This window comes from Branchiostoma belcheri, unplaced genomic scaffold, assembly GCF_001625305.1.
Source record: "Branchiostoma belcheri isolate BF01 breed outbred unplaced genomic scaffold, Haploidv18h27 scaffold15, whole genome shotgun sequence".
NCBI lineage: Eukaryota > Metazoa > Chordata > Leptocardii > Amphioxiformes > Branchiostomatidae > Branchiostoma > Branchiostoma belcheri.
This window is the reverse complement of record NW_017802935.1, coordinates 500,891-517,830: the sequence shown is the minus strand read 5'-3', so window position 1 is coordinate 517,830 and position 16,940 is coordinate 500,891. Positions and strand designations below refer to the sequence as shown.

General features: G+C 43.0%; 3 protein-coding genes across 3 annotated transcripts; 1 reads left to right on the top strand and 2 right to left on the bottom strand.

Annotated features, from left to right (window-relative positions):
- Window positions 1-280: 280 nt before the first annotated feature.
- Window positions 281-5,164, bottom strand: LOC109465371. The gene is made up of 3 exons (XM_019762585.1): window positions 4,893-5,164; window positions 1,912-2,645; window positions 281-1,459 (listed from the first exon to the last, which is right to left on the bottom strand). Exons 2-3 carry the CDS (start codon window positions 2,532-2,534, stop codon window positions 1,219-1,221), a joined length of 864 nt encoding a protein of 287 aa, XP_019618144.1. The 5' UTR covers window positions 2,535-2,645; window positions 4,893-5,164; the 3' UTR covers window positions 281-1,218.
- A 3,059-nt stretch (window positions 5,165-8,223) lies between these two features.
- Window positions 8,224-12,262, top strand: LOC109465385 (ankyrin repeat domain-containing protein 66-like). Its single transcript, XM_019762606.1, has 3 exons — window positions 8,224-9,171; window positions 9,748-9,976; window positions 10,912-12,262. Exons 1-3 carry the CDS (start codon window positions 9,021-9,023, stop codon window positions 11,069-11,071), a joined length of 540 nt encoding a protein of 179 aa, XP_019618165.1. The 5' UTR covers window positions 8,224-9,020; the 3' UTR covers window positions 11,072-12,262.
- Window positions 12,263-12,474: 212 nt separating this feature from the next.
- On the bottom strand, window positions 12,475-15,253 carry LOC109465368 (transcription termination factor 4, mitochondrial-like). Its single transcript, XM_019762583.1, has 4 exons — window positions 14,662-15,253; window positions 13,932-14,110; window positions 13,407-13,506; window positions 12,475-12,723 (listed from the first exon to the last, which is right to left on the bottom strand). The coding sequence occupies exons 1-4, from the start codon at window positions 15,190-15,192 to the stop codon at window positions 12,571-12,573; spliced, it is 963 nt and encodes a 320-aa protein (XP_019618142.1). The 5' UTR covers window positions 15,193-15,253; the 3' UTR covers window positions 12,475-12,570.
- Between the last annotated feature and the right edge of the window lie 1,687 nt (window positions 15,254-16,940).

Sequence of the window (16,940 nt, the reverse complement as noted above, 5' to 3'; positions counted from 1 at the left end):
TCGACCTTGAATTGACTCATTGATAAATCATGATGTATAAATGCAGGCCTATAAATGACCCAAAACCGACCCTTCATTGCATTTATATGGAATAATCACATTCTTGTACTTTCTGGGAGAAAACAAACCAACCAAAACTTGTCTTACATCTTGTCTATGAGTATGAACAGAATGAGAATTTACAAATATGAATGTTTACCTTTTCTTCCAGCAAAAATTTTCCTCACCACCTCCATTCATAGATATGAATTGATAAATGACAACTGAATCATCATATACAGATCAAAGCACCAAAAGGATTTATTATCAACAAGGACAACAATTTTATAAATAACAACACAGAGAAGTGAATTCAGTTAACACTGGCACATTTTCCTTACTCCGTCTTTCAAACATCACTAACTTACTGACTTGTAGTCATCTCATCATAATTTTCTCAGAAAATACATTTTGTACATTTTTCATTCCAATGATATTGATAGATACTGGCAATAACAAAACTTGAATCACATTGATTATGTTAACACTCTCCCTTTTTTTATTATGGTAACCAATCTTCTATCCTTTCTTCTCATTTTTGAAAACTAATACAAAGTAAATGGAGTAAACCAGAGCTCGAGAACAAGCCCATGTCCTTTAAGTACTTAGTACTACATGTAGTACTTAACAACAACTGCCTCTACAGTGTTGGTCATTCAATCTGAGGTAGCATAAAGGCAATTAACATAAAGTTTTTGTCTTAAATCATGTTCAATGTTGTTAAGTTTGATCAGTACTAGCATTCAGTTAAGGAAACAGATTCTGAATTTCTGCCAGAGTGAAATCTTTACATACAACACTGTACTTGGTATGACTCCTGAAAGGATAATACAAATGTACCTGGGTGCCATCCTGTGTAGTTACCACTGGCTCTCCCCTTTAACTTCTACCAATATGGCAGCAAGCAAACCAAGAGAACCAGTGAGTGGTAACAACTATACAGAGGATGACAATCAGGTTAGAGAAAAAATACTGACACTGTTGACTGTATGGCTAATTTCAATTTTCCTTGATAAGTTTCACCAACCATCCTCTGCTGACTGAGCTCTACAGTACATGTATTGATCACTGCCTTGGTCACTTGGTATGCAAATGTACAAACTGTCGTTTTACAAATATCTGAATACATAAATCCATAGACAGACACAATCTTTACAAGTTCTTTGCCGATTCCTTCCTTCACAACGTCGAAGGTGCGAGGGCGTTGAATTCTGCGTTGCTCCTGGGGCATCTCTTGGTTATCTTAGGCATCTCCTGGTGGTTTTTGTCCACAAAGAAGTCTCTATCGGAGTCCTGATGGTAAAACTGCTTGGTTTTGGTGGACAGGCCCTTCTGCTTGACCTGGTCTACAACGCTGACTTTGGGTTGGACGGGAACACACACGGTCTGGGTGGGCTGGTACACCGGGCCAAAACCAAACCTGCAAACACAGCATAGAAACATGTCATGTACTATGATGTAGTCTGTACAACAACGTTTATGTGCGCACAAAATACACTTACCAAAACTAGAAGTTAGAACAGACTGTCTGAATACAAAAATCAAAATCAAACATGCAAACACAACATATATATACTGTACAGTACATGTAGTCTTGGTAAAATAATTTCATTCTATTATATATCAACAGTGACAAAAAAGACATTCCTGTGTCCATGAGTGTGTGTGGGTTATTAAATATATCATCATCAATACTATCAAATAGTTCCTTCATAAAAGCTGTATTATTTTCTGAAATAATTTCCACTCTTACCCTCATGTGAGTCATACATGCACAATAATGCAAACCAATCACAAGCACCTCCTGAAGAAAAAAATTTAAGTTTCTTAGACGTTAGACTTAGAGTTCAACCTCAAGAAAACCAAACTTACCATCTTCTCTGCTCAGGCAGGTAGATGGTCTGTGGGACACAGGGCGGCTTCTCCTCCTGCACAACCCCAAACCAGCTGTGGTGCTTCTCTGCTGAAGTTTTGGGCGGGGTTCCAGTCGGCGTGCCTGGCAACGAACTGGCTCTCTGTTCCCCGTTCAACTGCGCCACCTTCCCGGGAACGCGCTGAACTTTTGAGACTTCCCCCGGCACGCCCTTCCGCAGCTGTTCGGGCGCCACATGGACACCTGCGTTCTTCTCGAAATCCTGCAGCTGTGGCTGCTTCAGCAGTCCCTTTCCTTGCAGCTGCGTGTGGTGGTAATTTTGCGCTATCTGTAGCTTGGGTGCAGCACGAGTTATTGTAGGCTGCAGTCTGTTCAGTTCGTCTGTCGCTGTGCCTGACTCCTCTGTTTCCATCTGTGCAGCTAGGTGGGAGAACTTGCTTGGCCTGGGTTTGCCGAACAGCAAGGGTCCTCTGACCGTGGTCGGCGGGGTTTCGGGCTTGGCCTCGTCCCATTCGTTTTCGTATCTGTCTTTAGGCTTTTTCGGCATCGCAAGGCGTTTGAGCTCAGGCCTATTTGACTTGCCCTGGATGGTTAGCGGCTCAGATTTTGCAGTCCCTTCCATGGTTGTTCAACAACTGTGGAACCTTCTTGTGTCCTTTCCTCAAGTCTTTGACTTTAATTCTGAGATCCTTCTGAGTTTTCTAAACCAAGAACCGTATCATGCACTGATAACCTGTAAGGAGAAGAGAAACATCTTGGTTAGTTACCAGTAAGGAAGATGAGGTAATCTCACACAGAATGAACATCAGACAAGTGCTGAAACATGATGATTAGAGACAGTTGGTCAGTCTTGTTTGCCTTTAACTGTAGCTTACCAACACCTCATTTGGTTTTGTTAATTTTCTGTCTACCAATTTTATAAGTTTTGTTCTTTACATATTACGTATAACTAAGAATAGTGTAAAATCATGTACATGGAAACAAACCAATCTGACAAGGGAAATGCCACAGATTCATCGTAACGACTTGTAAATATGTACAGTACAACTTCAAGGACCATCAAGGATGATCATGTTATATCACAACAACCTTGTTTTCAGCCATGACATTGACAACTGGATAAATTCAGTTGGCGACCCTCCATGACAAGAGTAGCCTGGCCCAGGCTGCCTGGGTGCCAAACCCATAGCAAACTGGACACAAAATATCCATGCTCACAGACATTTTGTGTCCAATGTGCTATAGGTGTGGCACCCAGGCTATGACAAGAGTCTCCACAGCTAGCTTGTTTTGATTTCCCAGTGGATTGGACAACAGTTGTCTACACTAAATTGATGCAGACTGGTTTAAACTGCCATCGTAGAAAAATTATATCTAGCATGTTACAAAATAATCTATTTTTGAATCTCCTTCAGTCACTGTCCTAGATACCGTGACGGTCACGTTGCCAGTGGCGTGCATACTAGTAAATAACTGAATGGGGGAGGGGGGCGATAAACAACACTAGACTTAATTTTACAAAATCTGTCCCCTAATAAGTGAGAAATACTAGTGTCTCAGGGGGTTATGAGTTCCAAAATTTTAGGCTGAAATTAGGCGAAAGTTGCCCTTCCGTACCTGACCCCTATGCTGTGAAAAAAAAAAAACCTGGTGAGAACACTGTAGCCGCGACTAGTAAATATGTACAGTACAACTTCAGGGTCCATCAAGAACAATCATGCCATATCACAACAACCTTGTTTTCAGCCATGACAACTGGATAAATTCAGTTGGATGCCCTCCAAGAGACGCCATAGCTAGCTTGTTTTGATTCCCTGGTGGATTGGACAACAGTTGTGTAGTACTAGACTAAATTGATGCAGACTGGTTGAAACTGCCGTCGTAAGATATTATAGAGCATGTTACAAAACAACCTATTTTTGAACTCCCGTCCCTGGTCACGTTGCCAGTAGCGTGCATACTTACGTAGATAATTTATGGGGAGGGGGGGGCGGTAAACAACACTAGACTATCTTGATTCCCCGGTGGATTGGACAACAGTTGTCTAGACTAAAATTGATGCAAATTGAAACTGGTTGAAACTGCCGTCAGAAAAAAAATTATAGAGCAAGTTACAAAACAATCTATTTTTGAACCACCTTCACTGTCCCTGGTGTAACACAGACCCCTCACTGGGCGTCAGTGATTTAGGGGCCTCAGCGGCTAGTACCCATGAAATACAGGGGTGTCGGAGTATGCAGTACGGAATACAGTGCAAGTTTACAATTTTACGAAATACAGTGCAATTTTACAAGTGTCCAAGTCATGTGATTCGACTGACGTCACTAGTAAAATTGCACTGTATACTAATACGATTGCACTGTATTCCGTAAAATTGCACTGTATACTCTGGCACCCCTGTAGTAGCCAGATTTACATCCTTAGCTTATCTCATTTACATGTTCATTCAGGAGCCTCAGGAATAAGTTAATCTCCAAGCAGATGATTCGGTGGCTGCAAAAGACAGTATCAAATTGGCCAGCTACTAGTAGGTGGCCAGAGGTGGCCCCTTTGATACTGTCTGGCCAATTTGATACTGTCTGGCCAATTTGATACTGTCTTTTGCAGCCACCGAAACATCTGCTTGGAGATTAGAATAAGTCACGTTGCCGGTGGCGTGCATACTGAACTATTTTTGAACCCCCTGTTGTTGTTGTTTCTGGTGCTCCGCTGTCATTCGTCGGTTGTTGGTCACGTGTGCCTGACCTGGAACCGTGCCGGTCACGTTGCCCATGGCGTGCATACGTCATGGGGGAGGGGGGTGGTAAACAACACCAAACTATTTATGCTCAAAAGAAGCTAAACGTTTTAGAAACAGTACTCTTAGCTTGACATGGGCAGCTCTAAACCAACAGGAAAGCTCACACAATGCTTCTAGGAAATGTTGTATAACAAGAGCCGTGTCCTTGGAAACTAGAAGAACCTTGAGCGCCCAACTCACTTTTATCGTCCTCAAAAAAAATGTCGGCGGCCCGCGCTCGAACCAACTGCGTGCGTTCTTCCTCTTCCCAGCACCAACCCGGATTGAAGAATTGACAGCCGTTCCACAGAAAACAACACTGCAACTCCTACGATAACTCCTAACTGCCTCTGCGCTACAGGTTTCAACGTTTAAACCAACTACAAAACGACAAACTGTTATATGTCCAAGCCGGGCCCGGCTATAAACACTGACAAACCGGCTGAGGGCGGATTGCACCAGGTCGTGACGTCATCAAGCCCACTACGTCATATCTTAATTTACCTGATGTTCTAACAATCGAAGTATTTACCACTTTGTAATGATATGCATTACTATGAAAATTAACGTGTAAAGTAAATGTTTTCAATTTTCTGCTACTGGCTTTTAGTCTTTTACCTTTAATTTAGGAAAATGAACACTGCTAGTATAAACCTATGGGGCCCTGTTACATATCATGAATACTAGCATGAATGAGGGTCTGCATGGGGGGGTCCTGGCAACGGTTAACGGTAAATTCAGCAGGGCCGATAACGCTTAACGGTAAATTCAGGACGGTCGACAACGCTTAACGGTAAATTGACAGGCTTTTTTTTCGAGCTGCACTGGATTTGGTACCTCGCTTTGTGAGAAAAGGTGATCATTGACAAAATTACGTATACCTTACATGTAATGAAGCATGTGTTCCCTGTGCTTCCCACCTGCCCTGGTCCCCGAGTGCGTCCACAAATACCGGGGTGTCCGAGTCGACGTCGGCCAGCTTGCATTTTTTTCAGTCTGCCGGCCCAGTTTTACCGATGGATTTTTAGAGGGGAGCGCCGAAGGCGCTCGTAATTTAGGGGGGTCCGGGGGAATGCTCCCCTGGGAAATTTAGGGTTTTTAAGCCTTCAAAAACGCAATTTCCCGCATTTTGAGAGGCAAATCATAGTGTTGAGAGTGTTTGTCGGTCCTTCTGATGTTTTCATATTTTACTCAAGATTTTTGTTAATTTGCCTGTCAAGGTTGACGGATTCGTTAAAAAAAATTCTGTAACTCTCCGCAAACTTCCGGAAATTGAAGGGAAAACTGGTTCTGGCTAGTAGAGCCGAAGGGACCGAGCGCAGAAGCGCGAGTCGAGCGCCAAAGGCGCGAGCAATGTAGGTGGGTCCGGGGGCATTCTCCCCCGGGAAATTTTGTATTTTTAAACCTTCAATGACGCATTTTCCTGCACTTTGAAAGGCAAAATTAGGCGTAACGAAGAATTATTCATTAACGCTTAACGATGAATTTAGGATGACAAATAACGTTTTACGTAGAATTAAAACGACCCATAACGCTTCACGAGGAATATACTGATAACGCTTAACGTTGAATTAGAGCGGGCCGGCAACGATTAACGGTAAATTAAAATAGCCCATAACGGTTAACGAAAAAGGGCATGCAGACCCTCATGAATACTGGCAGATACTGCAATGCTACACACTCTATATCTGTGTCCTGTATCTGACTGTGAAACCCTCTGCATTCTCGGAAATTCCGGTTCAACAGTGAAAAATGTGCTCACAGAGGACAACCCAATACGCCTTTTGTACCATTGAAAAATATCTGGAACCCATGAAAATTAGGCATACTGACGTTACAATGATTGTAACCGTCGGATTTGGCCTCAAATTTCTCTATAAATCGAATAAGATACTAACGTTATCAATTGCGTCAATTCACAAAAAAATCAAGTGATCATAAGATCTCACGCTGATGCCGATGCGATAGGTCACGAGAAAGGTGATGGCTACCCCCCAAGTTAGATTTTAAATGTTACGGTGGGCAGGGCCATCTTAATCTAACCTGCAACATCTTGGCACCCAGTGCTTGGATCAAGTGAAACTTGTAACAAGTAAATCATCTATTATCCGAAAGTTACGAATATTGATACATTGATGTCTTCTTGTTCGTCCTACATTGATGTAAACTTGTATGGACACCTGTTAGGAATCCGAACTTTGAACTTTCACAATTGATCATGAAATGTTGGAATATATGTATTTATAAAAACGTCTGGTCCGGATTCGCTACCACATCGGTCATAATATTTGACAATTCATTTCGCGCGTCACTCGCATCGCATGACCTTTGACCCCTCACCTGGTGTGATATATCATGGAGTGACCTGCCGCCACCAGGTGTTCCTGCCACTAGTTATCCCACCTTTACCGGCGTTAAAACGGGAAGATAAGGCGCGTTTCGTGGTCGTAGCGACAGTGGCAGAGGCTGAGAGGGTTTCTACGGCGGGGCAAGAAAATTCAAACTGAACAGGTAAGTGTATGTGGTAATACCCTTACGTCGTTCAGGTAATGCATACATTGGAAACGTAAACAGTACTGTATCAAAACCGTTCGATCTCATGCCTTAATTCGGCGTAAATACCACTAATCAGATATAGGTCTGGCAAGCATTATCATTGTGTTGTCCCACATCCTTTCTCTGTACATGAAACCTTAAATCGGAATCTGTGGATGGCTGTGTAGAGCACCAATGTTTATGGTTCAGCAAATACCTAGGGTTCACGGTAGACAGAGTATTTAAAGGGTCTCAAGGCAGAATTTCTGAGGAGCAATAACCGTACACAACAGACACTGTTGAGTGTGAGAAACAGGTGTCATGTATACTACAAAGTTCCCTCTCAAAATATAACCAGATCGGTCAGTTCTGACGCCGCGCATGATTGACTTTTAACAAACACTACAGCCACGTAGATCCTTCGTCGTCAGCCCATACAAAATGTGTACACAGGATATATGTAGTGGCTTCTAGTTAGCCTCCGTAGCAGGCTTATAGAACTGGGGGTTTGGTTAATGTCTTCGGATGTTTTCTGACTAGCCCTGTTAAAAAAACGGGGGTAATTCAACCAGGCCGGCTATGTGGTCTATATGCAATCAGAAAATAGCACATGAAGACCCTGAAGACCCCCCCCCAAACCCCCAGTTTTTGGCATGCTATGGAGGCTACTTCTGGTGGTTTACGTACAATTTTATTAAATTGGAAACATTGCTGTACCCCTGTATGCAAAGGATCGACACACTTTACGTGTTACGATTAGCGACAAAACTAAGAATTACCGTCTAGAGATTTCGGCTTAAGCCCCACCATTACGGGGTATCAAGTTACCTGTTCAAGTAGAGACACAATGGGAAGGTAAACATTGGTTGCTAGGCAACGGTGTTACGTTACACCCTGACCTAACATGTACATACGCCCAAGAATGTTCCCTACGAGTTTCCCTGCATATCTTGGATGGAAAAAAAAATTGTCAAAGGAAAATGACACTGCGTTTCATAATTGTTTTTCGTCGAGTTTAATAGTTGCCGGTTAACGGGGCTGTTGAAATATGGCGTTGTCTGGACTTGGTGTATTTGCTTAGCGATTCTTTCCGCCTTACAATAGCACGCGGCGGCGGGTTTATCACAAGGAGCCCAAATGACCCGGTAAGAAAGCGAGGTTGAGTGTCTGTGCGTGCTTGCACGAATGGTCTGTTCCCGTGATACTAGAACAACAACAGGGCCCGATCTTCTGTCAAACGTTAATCATTGATATGTTGTGAAAAGGCTTACTGGAGCTACTACAGTACGGAAATCTTACATACAATGGCTTAGTGGCTATATGTGATGATTGTGGGAGCGAACCGATAGTAACAATAAAAAAAAACTTTACTTATAGATTTAGAAAATGGTAATCGTTGCCTTAACTCAGATTTCGAAGATCAGTGCAGCACAGTCTAATATTATTTTAATCCAAGTACTGTACTGATCCCCTAAAGCGTTCTGTATACGCCCATTTACTGCTATATATAATATGCTATAAAAATTATATGAGTGAGAAACCCTAAACCATACTTTAATTAATGATTTGTCACTAAACTAAACCATGCTATACGGCCCGTGTCCCTCAGTGAACATATCCAACCCAGATGAGTATGGCGGTGGTGTCAGACGTGCACGAAACGGCAGCCATCGACGATAAGATGAGAGGAAATTGTGGTTTGAACGTTAGTCGTCTCTGAAGTGTACTGTAGACCTGTGTATAACTAACGTATAGCCATGTCTCTTATTATATAACGTTATACACTTACTGCAGATGAGTATGGCGGTGATGACAGACGTGCACGAGGCCGCGGCGATAGGCGATAACGACACGCTGGAAGAGATGGTGGAGAGCGGGCGGGACATCAACGTGAAGGATCCGGAGTGGGACGACAGGACGCCGCTACACTGGGCCGCATATAAAGGTACAGTTTATTATATGGTAATTACCTGCTTTGATAAAACCCTATAAGAGTCACTGATCAACGTGAAGGATCCGGAGTGGGACGACAGGACGCCGCTACACTGGGCAGCTTATAAAGGTGCAGCCATTATGTAAGAATTACCGGATTTGATAAAACCCTACACGAGCCACTGATGACTGGGCAGGATGAAATCGTCCTCTTCAGGTCATGATCAGTTCTGTTCAGTTCATCATCAAATCCAAATTAAAGCTTTCAGTTCAAAGTAAAGGTCAGAAAGCAGCATCCTCTTCGATGGATAGGACGGATGCGTATTATGCTCTTATTTACATAATTGATATGCTCCACCTGCCATCAATCACATATTAAATGTATTGACCTGATACTATTCAAAACACTGTGGTTGAAGTTTCCTTCTTTTTTTTGTTATCAGTTGTCAACCTGCTTTTCAGCACTAGGGACAGGGCATACATGTATAGAGGGCCGGGCTGTCTTTTGCCTCATGGCCGCCTCTGCATCCTGCGCGTCCTCCACTCCATGTTGTTATAACATATCTCTTCGCCATCTCTCGGCCTCCAGGGCACGGCGAGAGCGTGCGGCTGCTGCTGGACAGCGGGGCCAAGCCCTACATGCGGACCACCACGGGGTGGACGCCGGCGCACTTCGCGGCGGAGATGGGCCGCCTCAGCATCCTGCGCGTCCTGCACTCCATGAACGCGCCCGTCGACAAGAAGGACCAGTTCGGGGACACGCCGCTACGACTGGCCGAGATATACGGGCACAAGGAGTGCGTCACTTTTCTGCAGAGGTCAGTGTAGTAGCTTTATGTTTCTGCTCTGTTTCTTCCTCATATCCTAACAAGTAAGGTTAATGGCCTAGACCAGATGTCTGTCACCACGGTAACTGGTGCTGTAGCAGACACGCCGCTCAGACTGGCCGAGATATACGGGCACAAGGAGTGCGTCACGTTTCTGCAGAGGTCAGTATATAGTGTATATTTAGTTTTTTTCATCTTCGAAGCAAAATATTTCTTCTTCTCTTCTCCTAATATACATATCCTTAGACAATGATATGGATCAGTTTGGGGACACGCCTCTCAGGTTGGCCGCGAGATATACGGGCACAAGGAGTGCGTCACGTTCAGAGGTTAGTAGAAGAAAGTAAAAAAGAAAAACAATTGCAACATGATGTAACCCAACACCAGTTACCATGGTGACAAACGTTTGGTTCAGGTCATTGACCATATTTGTTTGGAGAAGAAGAAACAGAACAAAAACAATGTCTTCCTTCTGCGAAGGAAAACATAAAAGTCAGTCAACTGGTGTGATTTCGGAAACGGTCAGACCTTTTGGGTAGCATCGATTAGTGACACTGGGGAATTTTAAGAAAAGCAGGTTTAAAAGCACAAACTATATTTTGTTTGATATGCAAGAAGAAAATGTTGAGTATTGTTTTTGCTCTATTCTTCTTCTTCCTCGAACACATAAGGTCAATGACATGACACAGACAGCTGTCACCATGGTGACTGGTGCTGTAGCAGACACCCTGTGGTGTTGGGTTACATTATGTAGCAAGTGGCAGGACAGAGCTGGGGGGCCTAGTCCTCATGTATATGAATGCGTTTGAGAGAGAATAAACCTTTTGTTAGCTTGAGCCTGTTTTATTCATGTTTTTATTCATACTAGTTCCTATTAGTGTAGCCCGAGGGCCCATTGAAATCAAGACTTTTTTCATTGCCTTCAGTGCTACTCAGGAAGTTGCAGAGAAGCACCGGCAGGCGATCAGGAAAGGCCTGTCAATCATCGAGGAGGATGACGAGGAGTGGATGGCGACTCAGAAGAAAAAGGGGAGGAGCCAAAACTCGCTAGACGACGACAGGTCATTGGACAGTTTTAGGAGATAGCTAGCCTCCACCAGGCCTTCCTACGGGTTTACGGATCATAGATTTTGGTAAAAAGGGAACTAGTTGGCTAGGATAGCGGACAAATGAACTCTACGCTGGCAAAACTCCCCTAGTCAATTATTCTCCCTATTGGCTAAATTTTCCTTCCTTTTAACCCGCGTTGTTAGTCTGGTGGTGACTATAGGAGATAGCCGTCATCTGTGAATAATTTCATCTGTTTGCAAGAGACTGTGTACATAAGAACTGAAGGTTCTTAACAACCGGTGGGTTTTCACATCCGACGTGAATGACTTCATCAGGTTGGCCAGAGACTGTATTAGAGGGTTCTTCATTCAACATACAACCAGTGGGTTTTCACATCCAACAGTCTACACCTTCTTCAGGGCAATAATTGAATGACTGTTCCTGATTCGTACAGCAGTTAGGTGTTGCTGTGTTACAAAGATAACCTTTAGTCGGACAACTTTGCTTTTATGCATCTATGATGAGGAATAAGTTTTACTTACTAAATTACTTTCAATATGCTTTTAATATGTGTAGTATGTTAAACCCTAGAATATATTTAACTAGAGAACGTATGATGAGAAGAGACAAAAAAGTGTGTCCATGAAATGATCACAAGGATTCAGGCTATTAATATGTGCCTTAACTTATATGTCCCATTGAAATGTACATGTATTCATTATGTATTATATATGTTATGCAATTAGATTTCTAAACTGTCATCTGTGCATATATGTGGTGCTAGGATCCAGAACATCAAGTTTCAATATGATTGTATTGTATATAATGTCTTTGATGTTCATGGCAAGTATGTTTGCACATTTACTAGAATGGAGTCATTCTTTGCCTAAAATATCGTACCTGTCCAGCTTCCTTGTCACTGCATTGTATTGTATTATGTCAATTTGTAAATAAGACCCAATTATATACATATTGTGTACTTAGTAGTCGAACGAGTGTTCTAGCCAGAGTCCATTTATCCATCATTTGACAGAATATTGCAAAACAAAGATACCACAAATATACATGTAGATTCATTTACAGTAACCAGGAGTCCTGACTTGTTCTTTAATGGGGGAATCTGTGTCTCTTTCCTGTTGATAGCCTGGGTGTCAGCCCTTTTCGTTAGAGAGTGATAATATCACAGAAGCCCTAGTCGGCTTTCCTTAGCCTCTACCAGGCTTGAGGGCACGGCTGGAAATAGTAGAAATTGGCCAAATAGAGAGATAACACGCCGAGGGAGTTTAGCCATCCAGTTTACAGTTTGCCGGCGACTCAGAAACTGTAAACTGGATGGCTAAACTCCCTCGGCGTGTCATCTCTCTATTTGGCCAATTTCTACTATTTCCATCCGCGCCCTCAAGCCTGGTAGAGGCTAGGCTTTCCTGGCTGGCATGAAAGATAAAGGGCTTGGGCGGATATTTTTTTTGGTAGTGGACATTAGGGTTTTTTAGCCCCAAAAATATTGCTTATGAAAGGCAACCCTGTTCATCATCTCATCTCTCTGTTGTCTCCTCATCCTCATCAGTGTCCTCCTCTGTCTCAGACTCATCAGAACTGGACATGTCACTTGTGTCCGCGTCTGTCTCTTCTTCTTGTTCCAGAAGAGCCTCAAACGTTGCATACTCCTCGTAGCTGGCAAAAGCAACCTAAGTAGGAAGACATGGATCAAGTCATTGTGTCTTCAATGTGCAGTGTTTTAGGGCCTTCAAGCAGATCTTTTAAAAATTTGGTGGGGGTAAGACAGTATCAAACTGGCCAGTCTGTAACCATTTCCCCACATAAGTCTCATTCTCTATGTGGTAGTAGCGACAAAAAAAGGGCCATATATAAAAAGCAAATGATCTTCCACCATCAACTTCTGCTTGGAGAGTACTAGTGTGCTAGTAATGACTTTAGGACCTTATGACAAGTACTGGATTGAAGGCTGAGCAGACCGCTGAGAATCTAAACAGAACAATTAAGAAGCTGGCAACTTTGCCACACATACTTGTACATGGTAGCAATGGTATAGTCTCCACCAGACTTCTTTTGTGGGGTGAATAAATTGTAGAAATCGGTCGAGACTTCTCGGCAGGGAAATGGAGCTTCTCTGGCCGGCTACCTTCTCTGGCCAATTAATACCCTTTTTAGGCCGATTTCTACAATTTATTCACCCCGCAAAAGAAGTCTGGTGGAGACTAGCAAAGGTAGTCCCATGGCATTTTGAGGCCGTAGAGGCAGTGGGGTGTTGATCCACTGTGTCTATGTCCACCTTAATTGGACACCAAATGCCTTAAGCTACATGTTTGCACGTCTATGCTGAAGGTACATTTTAAGGAGAAGCCAGTACCTGAGTGAGGAAGTCCTTGGTTGTTGTAGCCAGGATGTCCCTGAGGGGAGGGTTGGGGTCTTTGGTCTTCCCCTTCTTGTCAGGGGGTTGGTACATGCCTCTATGGAACAAGTCAGAATTACTCTGAATTATCTGCCATAAATATCATTTTCTATTACATTACCGGTACATGTACTGTTAGAGTAGAATCAATTTGTTTGCACTGCTGTGGGGAGTAGGGAACCTCCTATGCATCACTTGATGCTGAAATAAACATTTACTTTTTCTCTTACTCTACATGCGAACAATCATGTGTTGTTTTGGTGAATAAAGTTCTTGAAGTGCTTAGCCTCCGTAGCAGGCTTATAGAACTGGGGGTTTGGTGGTCTTTGGCTCTTGTCTGATTAGCAAAAAAACGGGGGTAATTCAACCGTGCCATTGTCTATATTATATACAATCAGAAACTAGCATAAAAAAGCTCCCAAAGACCATGAAGACCCCCAAAACCCCAAGTTTTTGGCATGCTATGGAGGCTAAAGTGCTGACCTCCTCTCCAGAAACATGTGCCTGCTCCTGATGTGTTCCCACGTGTGCCTGAACAGGAAGGCCCTCACCATGTCCTCTCTGGTGGCCCCCATGGCAAAGAACGCGTACTGAAACAGCAGCTCCGCATGCTCGGGAGAGGCCAACAGAACCACGGGGGTGGTGGTCAGGATGGTCTGCACCTGATGATGATGATGATGATTGGTTTATTATTGAATGAATCTTTATTTGCATGTTCATCCCCATGGGGCTAAATGTGTACATCAGATTATGATCTGACAATGGCAGTCGATTGAATGATTGTCATCAGACTTACTGTTATGAAAATCAATCAAGTGAATAGTTCTTTATTTTTTTTTTTAAATCCTTAAATTCAGGCCCCTATGCATACATTTTTGTATCATAATGATGATTTATGACTCTGTTATTAGGAATGAACCATTATTTTGTTTTTTTGGTTTTGCGCAGTCAAGTCATAGTCTTATGAGACTGACTGACATAGTAAGAGTACATGCATACATACAAGAACAGATTAACAAGAGATTGAAACTTGGCAACAAACACTTTCGTAGTATACAAAAACACCATATTTTACAACAATCAAAAGAGCAGCATGTATAAAACCAGGTAATCAACAATGCGATATTTTAGCATATACTTACATTGAAAAAATTCAAATTCTTCTTTAAAGTTTAATATATACTAGAAATAATATCAGATATGGTTCACAGACCTGCGCACTCTTGAACTGGCAGTTGTCCTTCAGGACTGCCACGACACCTCTCACTTTTGACAGTGGCAGAGTCAGGACCTGCGGACACTTTAGGACCACCTTTGCTACATTCTCCACGCTCGCCACATGTTTCTGCAGACTCTGTACCTTCCTTTTCAAGTCCGCCGGCTGTTCTCTCAAGATCTCCGGATAAGTGCTTAGGAGGTCCATGACTTTGTTCTTGCTTATATCCAAGTACAGGAACAGAGCGAAGACTTCTTTTACTTTCTCGTCAGGGATGTTGAGGAGCTGTGAGTTTGTGGTGACGAAGTGGTAGACTTGTTTCTGTGTGCAGCCGATTTCTAACAAGCGATTCACCCAGAATCGTGCACTGTCGGGTAGATCTGAGGTTTTCTGGGGGACGTTTTGAGTCTCCTCGATGCGAGACAGAATGGAGGAAACCAGTTCTTCAGTTGTCTGTATGTCTGTATCTTCCTTCTGTGTGTCTGTTCCTTTATGTGTAACTCCTGAGTACTTGCAAGTCGATGGCATCAGCAAGCTTTGACATTTTGATAACCATTTGGTGCCATCATTGTAGCATACTGTCCACAGCAAGGAACTCTTGTCTTTTCCTAAAAATGACTGACTAGAAAATCTTTGCCTGTGAAGAAGGATAACTGGCTTTTTAAGACACAGAACTTGGTTTTGTTTTGCTGCATTACTATTATAATAACACCGTAGGCTGCAGAGAGAAGGTAAGAAGCATCTTCTGTAGTGAAGCATCCTGCAAACAAGTTGAAGTCGACATGCACCAGGCACTAAGACTCCTTGAAGAACAGCGCCGCACGCGTACAGCAGGACCATGGTGACTGGAATTAATTATCTGTAAAGAAGAACAGATCAACAGTGAATATTCAATAGGCTCTAGAAATCTTCACAATATTGCATTAAGCGTGTCAGTGGCTGTATTAGTAACATCATTGAAGTGCAGCTGCATAGCAGCAGAGGTTGAGGAAGGCCGAAAAAGACCTGGATGGAGTGTGTGAAGAGAGACATCAGAGAGCGCGGCCTTGCAGGTGTTAACCCACTGGATAGGGCTGCCTGGAGGTGCAGAGTGAAGACCAGTACTACTAGCCGACTGCTGCCAACCCCTGTGGCAGGGACAACAGTAGTATAATCTAATTATCCCGGATAGTGCGTGAGTGAGTGATTGCATGGAACTTCTGGGGGCTGGTAACGTTACTAATACCTATCAATTGTTTTTGTTATTTCACATTGGCCAGAAATACGCTAACCGAGAATGGAACATCAAGTTGCTTAACACATAGCATTCCCAATCTAATTATATGACGTTCACGTAGTAATTTACTGTTATTTAACGACATGACCATTTGGAGTTTAACCCCCGCCTCCCCAACCAAAATGCTGCCATTTCTTCTGGATACCTGTACTTTCTCGAACCACGTAAGTTTCTCACGTACTTGGTGCAACTTCTAAAATCATCGGCAGCGAATATCTACACTAGAAAACCAAAATCCCGACCAAAATATGAATTTTACCTCGCAACACATGTCTGACGCGCCGATATGAGGCATAAGACATGGTCACGGAAAAACTCAATAGTTCACACAAAAACGGTGCAATCAGCCATATAAATGTGTCTTTGTAATCTTCACGAGTTGTCCTAGGTCATGTACTACACGTGAGAATTCAAATATGACTCCAAGACAAGATTTGTACAGTCAAAGTTGACCTAAAGAATGCCTCCCTTTGCCTCATTTCGGCGAAGATTTCGCACTGCATGGGGGTTTCTCTGCTACCGTTTCGGCATTTATCACATGTACTTCCGGGTCGTAGCAGACAGCTCAGGCCTCATGTTCTTTCCACGTGCGGCGGTCAGGCGATCCAACCCGCGATCGAGCTGGTACGTCGGGCAATTCGGCATGCATACACAGTGTAGTATTCTAACGTTATATGTATTGCAAGATAACATGTGTAGATAGAACAATGTTATTATAAACTGTGTAATTCCAATGACGCACTTTCAAGTACGCTCTGTTAAGAGTACATACCACGACAACTTTTGACGGGCAGCCTTACTGTAGTAAAACTGTGTCATTCGTTTGACGCACTTGATAGTTTGGGCTGTTAAGAGTATATTCCGTGCCTAGATTCACAGAATAATTTCTTCAGTGGTAAACTGTGTCATTCCAATGACGCACTTTCAAGTATGCTCTGTTAAGAGTACATACCACGCCAACTTTTGACGGGAAGCCTTACGAATGACACAGTTTCACCAC

Coding starts and splice junctions, on each gene's coding strand:
- LOC109465385 (XM_019762606.1), top strand. CDS start 9,021: ATGAGTATGGCGGTGATGACAGACGTGCACGAGGCCGCGGCGATAGGC. Junction 9,172..9,747: donor ACACTGGGCCGCATATAAAG/GTACAGTTTATT, acceptor CTCGGCCTCCAG/GGCACGGCGAGAGCGTGCGG. Junction 9,977..10,911: donor TGCGTCACTTTTCTGCAGAG/GTCAGTGTAGTA, acceptor CATTGCCTTCAG/TGCTACTCAGGAAGTTGCAG.
- LOC109465371 (XM_019762585.1), bottom strand. CDS start 2,534: ATGGAAGGGACTGCAAAATCTGAGCCGCTAACCATCCAGGGCAAGTCA. Junction 1,460..1,911: donor CTGCCTGAGCAGAGAAGATG/GTAAGTTTGGTT, acceptor CTGTGTTTGCAG/GTTTGGTTTTGGCCCGGTGT.
- LOC109465368 (XM_019762583.1), bottom strand. CDS start 15,192: ATGCCATCGACTTGCAAGTACTCAGGAGTTACACATAAAGGAACAGAC. Junction 14,111..14,661: donor GCCAGTTCAAGAGTGCGCAG/GTCTGTGAACCA, acceptor CATCATCATCAG/GTGCAGACCATCCTGACCAC. Junction 12,724..13,406: donor CCAAGGACTTCCTCACTCAG/GTACTGGCTTCT, acceptor CTTCCTACTTAG/GTTGCTTTTGCCAGCTACGA.